Below are 20240 nucleotides of genomic sequence, written 5' to 3'. Positions count from 1 at the left end.
TTAACAAATAGGACAAGGCTTAGGGTATGACTTAACTTTTCAATATATGTTTTATTTTTAACCCTGCATGAACAATTTAACTACACAACCCAAAAACAAAACATACATGTAGCATAAGATTACTTTCAGGTTCATGTATATTCTGTGTGTTATTTTATGTAAAGTGAGGGTTGAACTGGAATCATGTTACAGACACATTACATGCAGGAGAAAGAACAGGTTTAAGATACACTTAATAAATATGTGAATATTAGTGCAAGAATTTCAATTTAGCACAGATTCACAAGCCTTGGATTTCATGTTGGATTCAAGCCAACATTGGATTCAGTGCTGGATTCAACATTGGATTTAGCAACAGATTGAATGTTGGACACTCCTCCCCTGCAACAATGAAACCTCAATCAATATTTACATACATGCTTTAGTATTTCATAACTACAAACATATTGAATAAGGTTAAGTTAATCAACACAGTGGTCTGAAATACAGACATGTAATGAATGAAAATAGCATATGTGATATTTATGAATCCATACCTGTATTATCATCTGCAGTGTTGAGCTTATTGCTGGATAGATGCACCCTGGCGTGGGCAGCAAGTTTAGCAATGAAAGCCTCTTCTGCCTCCTGTTGGAGCAAAAGTAACATGCAAAAAAGTGCAAATGAGTATGTACACTGTAGCCATTCCATATGTTAGCTGAAACTATGCATGGCTATGCACTCTGAATTTGAAATAAGACTGAGGTACTGACTGCCAGCTTTACTTTCTTACATATCGAATACAACTGTTTCACTCTTTTTGTACATAGTCCTCATTTTTTTGCACCTATAGTCGATTGACAATTTAATATTAAAAGGGGTCATTTATTGCAGAACCAAATTTACCATGTCACGGTTGAATAACGACAGTTTAGTGGGTAAAATGGACATACAGTGAACTCCAAAGTCCATTGACACCTCTTTCTTATGCAAATCTCATAATAAAAAATGTAGCTGTAAAACGGTAGGTTTTGAAAAAGCCACCGAAGGCTCCACCTTTTTTGGTTCTGGTCTGTACCTTTGTCACGCCCCAAAATTTGATGTGCGCTGCTCTGTGTTTTCCACGGAATTACAAAGAAGAACGCTTTTCAAGGATATTGAAAATGGACTACGGTCTGACACTTTTCAGAGTCTTCCCAAGGAACCAAACACTCTACGGGCTGTGATGTTGTCTATGAGAATATCCCTGTGCAGTTCGACCCTCAATTACACATTTGCTCACATCTCACCGAGGACAGTTTTGAAAACATGGGACATTAAAGCAGGATTTGCTATGAAGCTGTTGCTGAAAATAGGTGCTGTTCCGACCATAGACATAATAAAGAGTAGACGCCGCATTGGCTGCTGGGCGCGAGAAATGCGGCCGCCATCTTGGAAAGGGCGAATTCCCTAGTTGCTTAGCATCAGGATAAACAAGATACCAGCACTGTGCAGCATATTCCTGCTCAAATCGGCAGACAATCGCAAACACGGCTCGGGGGATTACTTTTCACAAGTAAAATTGAACATTACCATACTATTGGTTTTATTTTGTGAAACGAATAACCATGTCCTGTATCCTAGCTACATGTATGACCTTTGCAGCAAAGCAAACCGCATGAAAATCTGTTTGGTATTCAGTTCGGTATGATTAATTAAATGCGCTGACAGCTCATTGCCCCATCCAAACAGATTACACTGAGTGGAGCGGTTTACCTTTCCAAGATGGCGGCCCCACGGCTCGTCAGCGCCAGGAGGCAGTAGCGGTCGATGCGGCGTCTACTCTTTATCATGTCTATGGTTCCGACCGTATGCTCATCACTACCGCAAGCTGTAAGTATGATTTTGTCGCTAACAGTTATTAGCAATACTAACGTCTCCTGTATCTAGCATAGGTAGAATGTGAGATGATTTAGTTTATAGGCAATGCAGGTAACGCGTTATTTCATGTTACTGACTGTTTCCTTCAAATAAATAACCTGTGTTGTCATGTAAATCTACAATTCAACATGCATGTTTGTCCAGATCTATTTTCCAGCAAATTAGCGGTGTTCCATGCAAACTCTGACGTAGAGCGACTTTAAATGAGGCTGCAACGTAGGTTTGCCAACCGTCCCGATTTGTCCGGGACATCCCGATTTATGGGTGATTTTGATTTGTCCCGTCCGGGACAGCTCCAGTCCCGTTTTCCAATCACAGCCTCGCCGGCCAATAATATGCTACTGGAAACGCACCAAAAATCACGCAAACGTTGCGATGGGACACGCTAGTTGCACAGCAGAGGGCGCCGAGTCTGGGTGGGGGGCATCTATACGATTTGTGCTACCCAGGAGTTACCCAGGAGCTCTGTTGACATAGACTTAGCTAACGTTAGCTACAGCTTGATGAATTGAGTCATTGAACACAGGAGGAGAGAACGCAACCGTAGCCAGCTAGCTAAAGCTCCGGTGGAAAATTCCAAATGAACGTATGCAGCCCTTGGTGCCGCTTACACACAACAGTGACACTGACAGATTGATAGCTAATTTGAGACGATATAAAGATGGAAAACCAGGCTATGAAACGTAAACGTAATTGCCTCCACCAGACAACGTTTTACCAATTGGACAAACGTTTGTTTGTTTCAAGCTCCAAAAACGATTTTTCGCTGAAATCAGCCAAAGAAATGGGGGGGAGGGGGGGGGGGAGAAAGTGTCCCGCATTTGGGGTTGAGAAAGTTGGCAACCCTACTGCAATGGTCAAAAAGAAGGCTACAGCTAATCTGATAGCATTGTTGTTGCCTGTGTTACGTCCCAACTAGTTCCCAATTCAACTGGTTCCCCAGCTGTGCGTGCACCTATCAGTCTGCCTCCATCACCAGATTCGTCTCAAATTCGCAAACATATTACTGGCGATTTTCAAGTCGGATCTCATATTTGCTGCGGAAAATATGAAAGTAGGCCAATAGGCTACGTGCGCACTACATTAGGCTACAATTTGCAACAAAATAAATGGAGTCAAAATAAAACATTTGCAGGCTCGCATGAAGTGGGATTCGATCCCACTAGAGCAAAAATACGTGCACACGTAAGTCCGTTGACTTACACCGCGTGCCACACCAGCTCTGAAATGTAAGCAATATGATTACGTACATGTTAACTACGTTGGCCTTCAGGTAACATTTTGATTTGGCTCCTTCTGAATCAACTGGTTCCCATAGACACTACCCGAATGTAGGCTACTCATCACGTATTTGGAGTTTTCTCAAGGCAATAGCCATATTAACCACCTATCTTTTGGGGTTAGGCTACTGGAGTTCACCCAAAACAGCTGGTTACCTGTTAGGGTTACCTTGCCATGATTATCAGAAGTATGATCATGTCTGTTTCTATATCATGCAGCGACGATTTAAGTATTACTTCGCAATATGTGGTGTCATTAGCCTAAGAGTCTGTGATATCAAGGTTAATATGGCTATTGCCTTGAGACAACTCCAAATACGTGATGAGTAGCCTACATTCGGGTGGTGTCTACGGTAACTAGTTGATTCAGAAGAACCAAAACAACATGTTGCTTGAAGCCCAACGTACTTAAAAAATGTGTGACCATTTCATGCATGTGCTTCAGTGGCTCGCGGTATAATGCAACGGTTTGTAATAATGCAGGTGTTTTTGCTTGTGGGATCGAATCCAACTCGAATCTTTTATTTTCTTAGCTTCCATTTATTATGGTGTGCTTGGCTGTGATGTAGCGCTCACTACATTTGTTCAGAATATTCAATTATGAAATGAATTGATTTCAAAAGATATAGCGAAGAAACACTCAGCCATAGGCTACACAAATCGCATAGGAAACGAATGTTTCCATGTTGTGTTACGCGTATTTTGATCGTATTGTCTGGGTTAGCAGCGACGTTCTTCGTATGAATTTTTAATATGTGGTGTCAGAAGGAGCTTTGATGTCGTGGTAAATACGGCTATTGCCTCGGAACAACCCCAAATACGTGATGAGTAGCCTACATTCGGGTGGTGTCTACGGTAACTAGTTGATTCAGAAGAACCAAAACAACATGTTGCTTGAAGCCCAACGTACTTAAAAAATGTGTGACCATTTCATGCATGTGCTTCAGTGGCTCGCGGTATAATGCAACGGTTTGTAATAATGCAGGTGTTTTTGCTCGTGGGATTGAATCCAACTCGAATCTTTTATTTTCTTAGCTTCCATTTATTATGGTGTGCTTGGCTGTGATGTAGCGCTCACTACATTTGTTCAGAATATTCAATTATGAAATGAATTGATTTCAAAAGATATAGCGAAGAAACACTCAGCCATAGGCTACACAAATCGCATAGGAAACGAATGTTTCCATGTTGTGTTACGCGTATTTTGATCGTATTGTCTGGGTTAGCAGCGACGTTCTTCGTATGAATTTTTAATATGTGGTGTCAGAAGGAGCTTTGATGTCGTGGTAAATACGGCTATTGCCTCGGAACAACCCCAAATACGTGATTAGCAGGGTTCTAAATTAACACCCGCCAACCCGCCAAATGCGGGTTAAAATTGATTTTGGCGGGTGTTAATAAAAACTCACTGGCCGGTGATACATGAGGCATTACATGAATGATACATAAGGCTCTGTTTTCGGCATGGTTCTCGGTCATTTATCCCCCTGGCAGTATTTCCTGAGTTTCCCATGAACACTGTGCCGTAATGCTACGTGATAACGTTTTATACGCCCATTGGCTGCGCGCAGTTGAAGTGAAACCGACGCGAGAAACCGTGGAAACGAACGGAGTTTCCACCAGAAAACACAAGGAAGAAGTCAAACGAAGCATAGCGGATCATAGGAGGTAATAAGAGCTAGCTAGAGTAGTAAAGTAAAAAGTTAATTTAATGCGGCGGTGGTTAGGACAAAGTTCTGGGGGCGAGAAGAGGAACGAGGCAGGGGATGAGGATATTGATAGCACTAGAGAAACGAAGAAAAGAAAATGCAATGCCAAATGGCTGACAGGTCGGGAATGGCTTGTGTTTGACAATGAAAATATTGTCATGTTTTGTAAGGATTGCCGAATGTAGTCTACGCATAAGAAAAATTATGTTGCTTACTGACACAGTCTAGTGTAATGTAAATACACTGTTCTTAATAAAGAGTATGTTGGGTCAGTTTAATTAAAGCCTGCTTAGGACAAAACGTTACTGTAAATGCATGGGCAGGAGTCAATCTCATCATGATGCGAATGGACGTTTTAGCCATTTACAATAAATTGTGTCCTTACTTAGTCACGTGTTGGTGATTTCACATACCCTTGCATCATACTTCTGTGCTTCATTTTACTTCATTTTCTGTGTTTTTCATGCCAACAATGTTATTAAATGATCAAATGCATTCAGTGAAACTCATAATTGTCCTTATTTTCACCGGAAAGAATTTGGCTAGTGGAAATTCTGAAAGTGAATTTAGAACCCTGGTTACGTCCCAACTGATTGACTCCTGCCCATGCATTTACAGTAACGTTTTGTCCTAAGCAGGCTTTAATTAAACTGACCTAATATACTCTTTATTAAGAACAGTGTATTTACATTACACTAGACTGTGTCAGTAAGCAACATAATTTTTCTTATGCGTAAACTACATGCGGCAATCCTTACAAAACATGACAACATTTTCATTGTCAAACACAAGCCATTCCCGACCCGTCAACCATTTGGCATTACATTTTCTTTTCTTCGTTCCTCTTCTCGCCCCCAGAACTTTGTCCTAACCACCGCCGCATTAAGTTAACTTTTTACTTTACTACTCTAGCTAGCTCTTATTACCTCCTATGATCCGCTATGCTTCGTTTGACTTTTTCCTTGTGTTTTCTGGTGGACGCTCTGTTCGTTTCCACGGTTTCTCACGCCGGTTTCACTTCAACTGCGCGCAGCCAATGGGCGTATAAAACGTTATCACGTAGCATTACGGCACAGTGTTCATGGGAAACTCAGGAAGTACTGCCAGGGGGATAAATGACCAAGAACCATGCCGAGAACAGAGCCTTATGTATCATTCATGTAATGCCTCGAATCACCGGCCAAACTGGCTAGTGAGTTTTTATTAACACCCGCCAAAATGAATTTTAACCCGCATTTGGCGGGTTGGCGGGTGTTAATTTAGAACCCTGGTTGGGTATGGTTTGGATTTATACGATTCTGATGCCGAACCGGTACTTTTAAAACAATTTCGATTCCTAAACGATTCCTAAACGAATTCTTGAAAAACTGAAAAGTTTAAGTAATCAAAGAAAGGTTCTTTTATAGTTTTGTATTTAACGGATATATTTTTTTTTATGTAACAATATATTAACGTTTTGAAGTAGCCTATAATAAGTAAACCTAAGTCACCTAGCACAACTACAACATTAACATTTAACATTTTAGTCATTTAGCAGACGCTCTTATCCAGAGCGACTTACAGTAAGTACAGGGACATTCCCCCCGAGGCAAGTAGGATGAAGTGCCTTGCCCAAGGACACAACTTCATTTTGCACAGTGGGGAATCGATCCGGCAATCATCTGATTACAAGCCCGACTCCCTCACCGCTCAGCCATCTGACTCCCCACACTACAATAATTTAACAATAAATAAGTTACACTAGCAACAAAATACATGTTGAGTTGGTATGCTAACTAAACCAGCTTCAAACTTCAGTAGTTCTTTTGCACAAAAATGACAACATTTGCCTTCTCTGGTAAGATACGTCTCCTGACTTATGGCATCTCCTGCCTGCACAGGAGAAAACTCGCTCAGATTCTGTCGAAGAGGTCTGTACACACAGGAATTAATTTGAAAAGGCAGACAAATTGGGTAGGCTGTCCCAGGACCAGGGACTGATGTCCGCAAGCTGTCGAACACGGTACATCTCTCTGCTTTAAAAGTATTCCGTGTGTCGCAGCATGTTTTAATACATTCTACGTGCTTGCAGGTAATCATTTTGATTATTATTTTTTGCATTGTGCGATGCTGTGAAATACAGACACACTCTCGACCGCTTCGCTTAGGCATTTTAAATGCACTAAAAGCTAGCTAACATAGACAGGCAGTGCAAATGTAATATGTTTACTAGCGATCAAGTGCAGTGAATGGTTAATATGCTTTACGTCCCTCCCTGAGACTCTGACCATGTCCAGTGCGTAACTTTTATGGTGGCCCGGCTCAATGGCCACCCATGGTCTGCCATCAACAGGGCATACTTGATGAGCTCCTCCTCCTCATACGGAGTGATGGCCAGGTTGGTGTGGGGCCCATGGGTGTACTTTCCAGTCACCCATTAAGTTAACGTTTCCTGAGGTAATTTTTAATTGGATAGTTTTGATAATGATTGTAAAGGAATACATTGGCATCCCATGTTACCCCGCTGCTCCCATGTTACCCCGCTGCTCCCATGTAACCCCGCTCCTCATCTCTCTCCACTGGCTACCAATCAACGCCCGTATCAGATTCAAGACCCTGGTACTGACCTTCCGAGCAGTGAACGGGACTGCACCCGACTACATCAAGTCTCTCCTGCAACCTTACACCCCCACCCGTCACCTACGGTCTTCCTCAGACAACCGCCTGGTGGTCCCACCACTCAAGACTGCCAGGTCCCAACACAAGCTCTTCTCCTGCCTGGCCCCCCAATGGTGGAACCAGCTCCCCACCTCCATCAGGGACACTGACTGTCTCCCCACCTTCATGTTGTTCATGTTGTTTTAATTTGTAACTTGTTTAACTGCATGCTCTTATGGGTCTTCCCTTTTGGCACTTGTTAAGTTTTTTCACAATGTATGCTTCATGTTTTGGCTGCTTGCAATGTTTGGGACTACCTCGTTGTTATGATCAGTGACCTATGCTCTTTTGTAAAGCTCTCTCTTGGAAGTCGCTTTGGATAAAAGCGTCTGCTAAATGCATAAATGTAAATGTAAATAAAATAACATCAGTTTGACGTAATTCAATACATAATAATACATTTATATTGGTTTCACTCAAAAAGACGCGTCATGACGGTCAATTTTCTTGCGGTGATTCTAACATTACACCATCGCGTAATCAAGACTGTAACAAGTCATTTTAAAACAACTAAATTGTATGAAATGATACGTAAAAACATACTTCAATATGTTTTTGTTTAATGTAGACATGTGTAAGTTGTTAAAACAAAGCTTAAAGAGCAGTTTCCCTTACGAAAATATGGCTCCGGCTAGCTATTCCTCTCATCTCAGAATTCCTAATTCCTCTCCCGGCACCATTTTGATTAGACGGTAGGGGGAGCTTCGCTATTTACTGTGCTGTTGTTGACAGCAGAAGTCCAACTGATGTCAATTTGATTTAGCTGGAAGCGGGAGAAAATTAACCTTGTAACAGTATCGATTACACAATTTGCCCGGCAGTAATATTTATTGTCTGGCGTGTTTAAGGTGACGTGTACGGAACACCGTGAGTAAAGGTTGTGCACGGAACACCGTGAGTCTACAGTAGAGCTAACTGAAGCTGAGTTGAATAACAATAGTTTGTTTGCTAAGCTGTAGTGCTAATGTTAGCTACCCACCTAAGTCGATCCTGTTTGCTTTGACAACAGAAGTTGAAACAACTAACGTAATAATTTCAATTGATATCTAGTCAATCTGTCCAAAACAGTGTTGTGTAGACACAATAGATTTATTTGTACGTTTTTATTTCAAGTCTCCACTTTTGATGTTTCAGTGAGTGCTGTTGGCCGTGTAAACCAACCAATCAGCGTGCAGCTCATCTATATATTCATAAGCATACCATAAAAGGAGAAAACCTAGCGTTTCATTCTGGGGCTATTTCACAGGATACATCAGGGCTCATAAAACAGCACCCAGGCCATTTTCAGCCCAACCAATGTCACATACCTTATTCGGAGACCTTATGGAACAGTGTGAAATACCCCAAAAACTCAGTCAGTCACCCCTTTAAGTTCAATGAAGTGATGACCCTGAATACTTTAAATGTATTTTCCATGCGATAACTGCCTAATGTCTGTAACCCACAGACATCCCCGAGAGCTGGGTTTATGAATTTTGGGGGGGGGGAAGACAGATATAGTATAAAAAAATAAAATAATTGTATCCCTCAATCAAATAGTGATAAGCCACAATTTAGATTCAAGGTCTACTATGTACGGCAGCGTATTGCTGCCACACCAGAAAAAAAAACGGATCAGTATCACTTTGTAACGTGATATGTTTCTTAAACAAGACATTTATCATGTTATAACAAGTTATTTTCACGTTATAACGTGATGCAAACGTATCACGTTACAACAAGAAACCCATTTATCATGTTATAACGTGAAACTTATATCGTTATAACGTGAAACGTATATCGTTATAACGTGAAACTTATCATGTTATAACGTGAAACTTATCTTGTTATAATGTGAAACTTATCTTGTTATAACGTGAAACCCTTTCACGTTATAACGTGAAACGTATCTTGTTATAACGTGAAACAAACTTATCACGTTATTTCAATAGTTCATATACTATCCGGTGTGCAGAGAAGGGATCATTAAGGAACATGGCTCATTTACAAGACTTACAAGACTTCCCATAATTTATGTTTTAAGGCGTTTTGCAATAGAAATCTAAAGTTTTTCAACGTTAGCCAACTCTGATATTTCTAGTCCGCTCAGCTCATAGAACCAACACCGGCTTTCCTTTGGCTAAGCTATTAGCCCAAAAGCTAACGTTATGCTAGCAGGATTCAAAGGCAATAACATTGTGTATGGTTGACAAACAGTAAATATAATTTTACAGTATGTTTGACAATAACATTTGCTAGCTAACCAGCCATGTCACTGTCCCAAAATCAATATCAAGATTTTCACGAACAATATCGGCCATATACTAGTACTAGGCGACAGTATGACCGCAGCCTGTGGAGCGAGTTGAATAGCAAATGGATGTGAGATGATCGCATTAAAGTTGACGTTTTCTCCAAACAGTGATTGTAATTTGACAGTATGTTTAACAACAAGACTAGCCAGCTATCGAGCCCTGTCGTTGTCCCCAAATAAAATCAAGATTTTTAAGAAGAAAATAATCGGCCATGTGTAGAGTTGCTGCTACTGTCGTGTTGGCCGCAGACTGTCTGACGAAGATTGACTAGCGAGGTGAATAGCAAATGGGATGTGAGATGAGCGGTTACGTGACACTGACACACTACATTCAGATTTTTTTTTTTTCAAATAGGTTAAAATAAATATTGAAGTCACTCATTGTTGTAAATACAAGTTAGCATGTTAAAGTCTTTCAAAATTGTAAATGGAGGCTTTGACTCCGTCACTGTTGTTATGGTTACTTATTTCAGATACTTTGTACAGGCTCCTGTGTAGCCAGCGGAATAATCTAGAACGGTGAAAAGACAGTTTTTCTGCAATGATGCAGTAGGTGTCCGTTATCACCCTAAAATGTACACCCCTGCAGCCAATCAGAATCAAGTATTCACCCAGACCATGGTATAACTTGTTATAACATAAAGTTTCACGTTATAAGGTGGTAGTTTCACGTTATAACTTGTTATAACATGATAAAAAGAAAAGTATTACGTTATAACATGATACTGATCCGTTTTTTTTCTGGTGTGGCAGCAATACGCTGCCGTAACTATGAGATGCTTACTTGTAATTGCTCTTTTACTTTCTCCAGGGTTTGATCCTGGAACAGTTTCTTCCTCCATTGAGTTCCATCCAAGTTGTACATTTCCAACATCTTCCGCTTATGGAGTTCAACCCTTAAATTCAAACAATTCCGAGCAGTTAGTCGCTTGTAGTAACTTCAGTTGTACAAAGGCATGCATACACCAGTCATGGATATTTGCTTAAGGCCGAATCCCAATACCCCCCCTTACCCCTTACCCTTAGTTTTGCGCGTTCCCGTAAGAGCTAATGGTGTCCCAATATTCTTTTTGAGCTAGGGGTAGGGCTAAGACTAAGGGGTATACACCCCTAAAACCAATTAAGATCGGGAGCTTACTTGAAACCTCGGGCTATGTGAATACTGCGCGACCGGCAACAATGGCGGCCAGATGATCCAGAGTCCGATAAATGTAATATTTTCGGCTTAATTAATTGATACAAAAATTGCGACAGTCTTGTTTTGTCTTATATACAGTCATGAACATATATATTTGCAACCATTTTCCTAATTGAAACGTTTCTAAAAATCGTTAGTTTGGTACGCTAATGTTAGTGCTGAATAGCACAACAGTCCCGCATTTCTTTGACTAGCATGTCTACAGTTTAAGTAAACTCTATTAGCAGCGAATTTCGTTTAATATCAGTGCATAACACTACTTGCTTTGGAGATATCGATACGTGCTAGATGACGTACCTGTAACCAAGTGGCGTCCCATTTCTTAGGGATATGTAGCCCTTACCCCTCAGTTTCGAGGGCCAAGGGCTAGGGGTAAACTAAGGGTTAGGGGTAAGGGGAAGGGGTAAGGGGGAGTATTGGGATTCTGCCTAATCTGGGGGGACACTGGGGTTTGGCTTCTAATTGTTTTATCTTTTTTTTTTTTTTACAAATCAAATCTATGTATCAAATAGGCTACTTACATTTGCAGACATCACACACAATTTTGTTTCAGCTTTTGTGAGTGTATGTGAGTGAGTGTGTGTGAGAGAGAGAGATTAAGGAGTAAACCAGAGGCACAGCTCTCAATATGCTGTTCAATACCTTTGTTTAAACTCATACGATGTGGGCTTCTTCCCCCAGTTGGCCAGCTCCTTTAGCAGAGTCTTGTTCAGATAAGAGCTGCTCTCATGTCTCTCACACACCTCTGTATAAAAAAAATCAACTTTAGAATAGGAATTTAAAATAACTTGAAACACATTAGTTTTTTTCTGACTTAACATACCTGCAGTACTGGCACTATGGTCCTTTTCTAGGTCCTTAGTTATCTCTTGTATCTTGGAGTAGTATTCCTGGACCAGAGAGCTTAGGGAATCTTTGGTTAAGTAGACACTCTCCAAGGCCAACTCTATTAAATTACACTAAATGGAAAGAGTGAAATATGTTTACTATTGTGTACAGAACTGATGGTGCACTGATGTGCGTTCATGACAATTTTCTCACAAGTCTAAACCCACATTAAGCCAACTTAACATCTGCTCTAAGATTGGAGAGGATCGGACAGGACTAAGCAGTAACATAAACAAAGTAAACTTTCCAAGTCCTTTAGGTTGTCAACAATTTAATTGGATGTTAAGATCTGTGAAAAAGTAGTAAAATACATATTAATCCAAAGGTTACCTTTCTGCCTTCGTCAGTTTGTGGAATGGGTTGAATGTTAATCTGACTGGCCTGCATCATCTTCCATATGTGATGACTAAGGGCGTAACCCACCAGCAGTTGAGCGTTGCTCTGCAGAAGCTCTGCCCCCGTCTCCAGCTCTGATAAGAACTCCTGCTGGAAGCTCTGACCGACAAGATGGGTCTCAGAGCCCAGGTGTCTCTCCGCTAAACTGGTATAGATGTCCTGTGCAGGAGAATCACAAATGAGGTGATTTAACAATTGCAGTTAAACTGGCACTGACCACTCTCTTCAGATCTCTGTGGCACTGGCTTAAGAGCCACTTAACATTTAGGAGTTTTGTTTAGTGTAAAGTGTGTACTTTTTGTGTTTTCATACCTTGTGTTGAGTTTTGGCTGGTGGGCCCATAGTAGACTGGATTCTATGGTCTTCCAATACCAATGTTTTAAAGTCACTATGCGAGAGGACTTTGAGCTTGGACAGCCTCATCTCCTTCAGGATTCCCAAACCAAATTGTCTTGCCACAAAGTGCCTCTGTACGGCTGCCAGTAGGATATGCTGTTTCTCTTCTATCATCATGCCAGTTTGGCTGGGAAATCCAAACATTTTGCGTAAAAATCTTAAATTTGTACAATTTAAGTAAAATGATATGATACCAATTTTAATGGTTACCCCAAGAACAAGAATATTGATATGATTCCATTTCTGGAAATATCAATAGGCCAAAATATGCATTCAAACAGATTCCCAGAATGTGAAGGGCAACATTTTGCTACCGCTTTTGTCTTAGCAGCTGTCAAATTAGTCACACTCCTAGGATTCAATATTTTTCATGCCACCTTAGGTGCATTTGTGTACATTCCTCAAAATGTCCCAGAACGTAGGCGTTGAAAGTTACGGGTGTGTCGGGAGGAGCTGTCTGATGGAAGGGCGCTGCATTAGGACAGTGCTTCTCCTCTTTCAAACATGCGTCTTCATCAGCGATTGTAATTTATTTCCAAAAACACAATTTGAATATACTGTAGGCCATCATTCAGTCAACCAATAACTAATTTATTTATAGAGCTATAATCCATGTCAAATCGCAACGGTTTCCTGTGCGTAAATGTTTAGGTTGTTTGCCATGCAAGAAGTTAAGTTACTCTTATCTGCTGTATTCCCTTGGCTCAGCACAAGAGTCTTTTATATTACAACGTTTGTAACTAACCAGAGCGGAGCTCTGTACGGGTTGCTGATAAGAGGGTGATACATTTCAGACCTGTCTCATCAAGCCATCCTGTACATAGTCCCCCTTCAAGACAGTACGCATTTAATCAATGCTATCAACGTCCTAAATGGCTATAGAAATAATTGGCTGCATGAAAATGTCTTTCCAAATCCATCTCAGCCTCGTGAATTTAGGATGTCTTGTCCCTACATAGTTAGCCTCACACATCTTTTCAAATAGACCCTCATTTTGTAGCGTCAGACAACTGATTAGTTAAAGGTACAAGCCACTAACTCAATCATGCAATTATTCCATTCACATGGTGTAGCCGGTCTCGCGACATCCAGATTAAAACACTTAAAATGTTGTGTTACACCAATGCCTTACCTTGTATCCCAGAACCTTAACTGGTACCACGGTGCCTTTCCGGCCTTGATGCACCCAGTCAGTTTTTTTTGTGATATTTCTACCTACAAGCTACTGGATGTCTCCCCATCTCACCTGCTGAGCACAGAGTACTGTCTCACCACCATTCCTTTGAGGATCTTCATCTGCTGTTCTCCCAGATGTTTGACACACGCTAGAGCCAGGGTGGCTTCTTCACACCACAGCTGGTCAGAATAACAAAATACAAAATAAGTGCTGGAATGTTCTCAACAGAATACATGGAAATCAGACATTTATTGAACACAGACAAGCACACCACACAATAACTTCAGTTAAGTTCATGGTTGTCATTAGATTATAGTCACAATGTAACTACCTGTCCATCTTGTGCCAGTTGAGCTCTCAGGCCCTCGAGTTGCAGTTTGGTAGTGGATCTGGCAAGCTGTTTCTGTGAAATCAGGTCATGATCTACATCTTGCCATAGCTTTTCACACTGGTCTGTAGAGAGCTGTGACTGAGCGATAACAGCAGTCAGGGTGATCTCCTTGGCTAGTTCCTCCAGCTTCTTTGACCAAGTGGAGTGGAGTCGCTGGAAAAGCAAATACTATTAATAAAATGATGCCATACGAGAAGCATATTATGAGAATGCATACTGTCCCAGGGACTCATTTGGATGTGCTCACTTTCAGAGCTACATTATGTGTATCAAGTTGTAGTCGCGCTGCTCAGCAGTTCTCACATATCAAATTTGGATCTAATAGTAATTTTGTGCACCTATACAAATTCATACTTATGTCAAACCCCAAATTCTTTAATGTATTGGGTAACTATTTAACAAACTATGTCTTGAAACTTGACACTTTAAACTCATAGAAATCATCACCCATTCAGTGGTCTCATAATTGATGGTAACATTATTCTAAAAGAAATCCTGAAAGGAAACACCAATGTACTCTGAATTATTGATGACTTACCCTCCAAAGTTCACATGCTACCTCAGCCACCCTCCCATCCTGCTGAAGCTCTAGGTCACTGCTCTGTTTCCCCTGTCTCACAAGCAGCTCTTCATATGCCTAGATTTGAGGTCATGGGTGATAGTTTGAGGTTACAACTAGGATGAAATCAGACGATTCTATCCTTAGACAAACAGGACTGTTTCTTTTGGTAATATGTGTAGCAATCATCAAACATAACTACAGTCATGTGTAAATCCACTACATATATGTGAGGGAAGAAAATACAAATTCCATAATGTTAATGTAAAAAGACACCTTCACAAACTGCTGCGGGTTGCTGTAGGTCGAAGCAGAATCCAGGACACTGCTTTTCTCCCTTGTATGAGTTCTTTGCAGTTTCTTCTTCTTCAAGTCAAACCTTCTGCACTTCTCGCTGACAAGCTCTTTAGTCTGCCTCCCGCACTCTGTTCCAAAAAGGGTTAATCTGTCAGTGGTTAGGTATGGCATTAAAATAGTTTTAGATAATACTGCATGCCTGTGCCTTCACAAAGCAATCCACAGAACATGAATATGTAATCAATATATCAATCCTATTTGGCTTTAACCATAACACTATGATAGGGTATATTTTGGTAATAATTCCAGAGATGTAGTAACATTTACTGCTGTTGAGGTTTGATTTTGATCTTTTTAGTAATGAAAAGAGGGATCCTGGAAAATTTTCTATTTTTAGAAAGCAGTTCATTTTAAGTTTGGATCTAGGCCACTTAATGTCCCTTTGAAAGTTTATAAATGGTTAAGTTAGTGCTTAGTTTAGAAACGACAGACCATCACAAATTAGAATATGAGCCTCCATACCTTGACACCCACTCTCACTGGTGGACGTTTTTGTGATATTGTTTACATTTAGTAATATTAGACATACAGTACTGTGCATAAGTCTTGGACACCCAAGATTTTTTACACAAATAATTTATTGTACTGTATTTCTTCAATGAAATGCTACAGCTTTTCTTGAATTACATGTTTCGATGAGGGCGGTGTGTACACGAAGGCAGCTTTTATTATTAATATTTCATTCGTAATTAAGAACAACACAGGAATTGCGCAAAGCAGTTTATTAATTAGTAGGCGACATCTCTGGTGTTTCGTCAGTGAGGAGGCAGATGAGGATACTTATAGTGATGCAGAAAGTTACCGTTACCAATTTGTTGACTGAATAGGTACCGTACCTATTTGTAGTAAAAATACATTAGAATTATAGTAAATTTAAATTTAATGTTGCTCAATTTTTTCGTTTAAGTGTTTCAGATTTGAATGCAACATTTAATCAAAGAAATATGTAATATTGTTTTTTTGCAGCAGTATAAAAGTGCAATTTTGCTAAACCTGTAAAATAAAAAAAAACATTATTTCTTAAAGCATTTTTTTCAACTTTTATTTTATTTTTATTGTGCCTAAGACTTTTGCACAGTACTATACAAAAGGACCACTTAAGTGAATGTGTCCTGTTTTCAGAATAAAATCAATTACAAGGAAGTTGTACTCTGTATGAAGTCTATTAAACACAAAAAAAGGTCACCTTCGCTGCATTGTTGTAGTCCCTCTGTTAGAGCACACTGCAGGTCAGAGAGAGTCTTTTCCATGAGGGAAAAGGTCAGGTGTCCATCACTGGTCAGCTGTTCCAAGCTTCTGGCCACCAGGATCTGCCTCAGGGCTACTTCCTGTCTGAGCAAGGCAGGCTGGGATTGCAGCAGGCCTGTAAGCTCCTCCCACCATAGCAGTTTTTCCTGAATTTTCTGAGAAGCAGGAGCATTAAAAAGGAAATGCAATTGATAGAAGTTGTTGAATACAAATCATTACAAATGTAACTTTTTACATGCAGTCCTATATTGTTAATGTAAAGAGTACACAAAACTGGACCCAGACTGAACCCCGCAGAACTTAATTAGTCACATTTTATGTACACTGTAGGGTCCTAATGAATCAAACTCCATGACAGAAAACACATTTAACCATTTGAAATATATTATTATGGTGCTGAGAACTTATACTATTGTTTACAGAATGAAAACCTTAAAAGGCCCTCAACACATTCATCATATCATTCATCTCACCTCAATGTTTGAAGCCTGAGTCTCGGTAAGATTATTTTCAACAATTTTGAGACACTGAATGAGGGACTGTATGGTCTCATTGGCATTGTCTTCTGGAAGTACACTTGTTCTTCCCAGCAAATTCTGGCACAGACTCACTATCTGCTTACTGAAGCCCTTTGCCTAGGTAAACGTCAGAAAATCTCCTTTAGGGGACCCACAAACAGATCTTGAAATGACTAACGTTGAAAGCACAACAGACACATTTTAAATAGGTAAAATTAAACTAAGCAAAAGCTGTATCTTATAAATCTGATGTATACATGGCACAGTGCATACACAATATTGGTCATTGCTGACATAGTTGCATAAGTACACGGTTGTTTTCCTCAACTGACAAAGTTATTTGCTGTATGTATCACCACGGCAGAAAGTTCTTGTAGTTACCATTTGAAGCTCATGTTCCAATATGTATTTCTGGGTTCTTTCCATCTCTTCCAAGGTACAAGGAGCTGCTGAGCTTATTTCTTTGCGTCTCTCACAGACAATCACTCTTGAAAATTGCTGCTTCTTCAGTTCTTCAAGTTCCTGTAGTTATATACCGACACCCAAAAAAAAACTCCTGTTATCAAACTTATATGATCCTTATGGCAGTTTTAAAAGATACGTCGAGATGAAGAGTGCAAGTGATTAGTGACTACTATTTTATAAGGATATACAAAACATTTCACCTTTTCCTGTCTGAGAAGAACATTGGTGAAGAAATCTCTGTCCTTTTTATCCCTGGGGAATTGACGACTGAATATAATTTTGAGAGTATGGAGAAATATCTATAATTATAAACAGAGATAAGAGCTCATGATATCTCCCATCAACACATAGTAATACGATTGTATATATTGCAATGACAATTAAATCTTAAATCAAAGAATTTCAGATAAAGTATTCTCAACAATTCACACAAACAATGACATTGGGCGTTAACATTTTGAAAAAGTAATAATTTCTCATTTATTCAGTCTTGACATAATCCTAAATTAATATTAAAGTAAATCCTGAAGCTAATGCAATTGCACGTGAAATTGTTATTTTGTCATAAATTGTTTACCCACCAAATGTTTTTCTTCTTGGACCTGGGAGCACTTTTGTTGGATGTCTTGAAGGGCCAAACAATAGAGACTGATTCTGGCTTCAAAACTGCAACAGGCATACATTTGTATTCAATTCGTGGTCATACTGTACTTTATTAAGCCAAGCAAAAAATTTAAAATGTTAAAGCTGGCCTGGACCAAAACTACAATTCTCAATGGCTAGGGACGAAACCTAATCAACAGGGGTGAAAAATCATGTGGACATCAGTCATCTTACAACTCACCCAGTCTGAAATAGTGTGTTGGGGTAGTGGGTAACCCTGGTAAAGTTCTCATTTTGTAGGCTCTTGGGAAAGAGGGAGGAGATGAACTGACTGTCGTTGTCCTGATCCTGGCTCAGTGATTCGCCACTGGACGAGGAAGATGACTCCCCGTTTGTGAGGTTTGGCACCTTGGAATGCTCATGTAGTGAGGGATTGGAGGCTCCGTCTGCTAAGGGCTGTCAATTAATCCATGTTAATGTATTTTGGACCAAAGCAAAGGTGACCTATTAAGGTAGGGGACCTGTAACTGATCCTAATGCAAATTGAGCATGCTGTTAATTTATGGGCTAGTAGTTGGTAGATGTGAACAGGTGGATTAGAAACATGTAACTGGTGGAAATGTATGTAATTTCGACAATAATTACTGTAACAGTAAATACCATTTAGCATGCAATTTAGTTTTGTGGTGGCTAATGTTATAAATAATGTGAAAATAAAGCTACAACTGCAATGCTGTACAGTCAAGAAGAAAATGTGCATTATTTTATTAGTCTTACTCTATATTTCTGGTTGATGGGGTACACCACCTTTGCTCTTGATGCAAAAGCAGCCACATCACTGTTCATGGGAGGTTGCTTCTTCTCCTAGAAAATGTATTAGCCATATAAATGTTTACTTGACAACATAATTTTGCACATGTATATTCCCATGGCTCAAGTCTATTTGTAGTGTAGCAGACACTCAAGTGGTAACTGGAAGATTGCAACTGACAGAATACTTAAATCATTAATTAAATCATTAATTATCATTAATAAATACCCAAAACACTGGAATAATGCATTTCACAAAAAATTACTTACTTTGTCACTGATAGTGCCACTCTGAATTCCTATTTTACCGGTGCTGACACATTCACTTTGATTGTTGTCACAGGCCAAGTCATCTGTCTCAAACAATCTCCTGGCATCATAACTCTAAAAGTAAAGGATTTGTGTGTAAACTGTGGTCCCGTTGAAGTATAACCTAATGATTTGTTTCATTTAATAGAAAAAATTACTTTGAATACATGCCTATGACACCTGTTACTATCTGCTTGAACACAGCTGTCCTTGGGGAATTGCCCCAAATAGCCAATCGATTAACATTTAACCAAATCAATACAGGGTTTATGGTCTGGTAGTCATGAGACCTAATCCAAACCTGGTGATGACTTCAATATCGCTGTTCAGCAACTAGACAAAATGTAAACAATTGCAAAAAAAGCTATTTTGGTAAACCCCCATATGCTTTCACATGTTTTGGAAATGGTGTTTTATAAACGATAAACTCCGGGGAATGTGTAGTGCTATTATATTTTCGACATTGTTTCGTATTTTGCATTAAAACGAATGCATTGGATAACTTAAAATCTATAAGATACGATCCTAAATGTGAAGTCCGATTCCAGTTTGTTGTCCCCGGTTCCAGTTGAAGTAGCTTGAGGTAGGTAGTGGGCTATTCATCCGTTTTATTACTTAACTTACTTGTCGAGTTATTCGTATTGGCTTCAGGCAAAACACATAGAGAAGGGCTGCAGCGACAATTCCTAAAAATCCGCCACATACAGTTGCAACTGTTAATAGTCCGGTGAAGATGTGCAATGATTCCGAAAAATAAACCAGAACGTCACTGGGACATTCCGTAAACGACTCCGGTTCGGTCATTGTTTAATAACTCCCAAGCGATTAGTGAGAAGAGAACATTAAGCATTAAGGTTCCTTTACAGCAGAAAGGAAAACAAAAACAATTCCAGCTAAAAGTGTTCAAGTTGTTTCTGCTTGTAGAGCATGCCTACTTGAGACCAATGATAATAACTGTGGCCTAAATCAAAATACAGCGGACAAGAAGAAGAACTTTAACTAGATCGTTCGTAAGACTACGAGTTCAACCAATCGACAAAGAGTTTT

The 20240-nt window shown here is 39.8% G+C and overlaps 1 protein-coding gene across 2 annotated transcripts; it reads right to left on the bottom strand.

The window, feature by feature from the left end:
• Positions 1-34: 34 nt before the first annotated feature.
• On the bottom strand, positions 35-20238 carry LOC124471831 (ellis-van Creveld syndrome protein homolog). Of its 2 annotated transcripts, none has more exons than XM_047026446.1 (20): positions 19818-20238; positions 19155-19268; positions 18852-18938; positions 18316-18530; positions 18053-18137; positions 17672-17770; positions 17388-17528; positions 16962-17123; positions 16427-16643; positions 15160-15308; positions 14863-14961; positions 14265-14477; positions 14003-14112; positions 12673-12883; positions 12388-12519; positions 11900-12035; positions 11719-11821; positions 10663-10774; positions 537-627; positions 35-381 (listed from the first exon to the last, which is right to left on the bottom strand). In XM_047026446.1, exons 1-20 carry the CDS (start codon positions 19995-19997, stop codon positions 308-310), a joined length of 2730 nt encoding a protein of 909 aa, XP_046882402.1. In that variant the 5' UTR covers positions 19998-20238; the 3' UTR covers positions 35-307. The 2 variants fall into 2 exon arrangements, with proteins under 2 accessions (XP_046882402.1, XP_046882401.1); XM_047026445.1 differs by having other exon boundaries at positions 12295-12519; positions 19818-20237.
• Between the last annotated feature and the right edge of the window lie 2 nt (positions 20239-20240).

The sequence above is a fragment of the Hypomesus transpacificus genome, chromosome 9 (assembly GCF_021917145.1).
Source record: "Hypomesus transpacificus isolate Combined female chromosome 9, fHypTra1, whole genome shotgun sequence".
NCBI classification, from domain to species: domain Eukaryota; kingdom Metazoa; phylum Chordata; class Actinopteri; order Osmeriformes; family Osmeridae; genus Hypomesus; species Hypomesus transpacificus.
The sequence above is the reverse complement of the archived record's forward strand: the minus strand, read 5'-3'. Positions and strand labels throughout refer to the sequence as shown.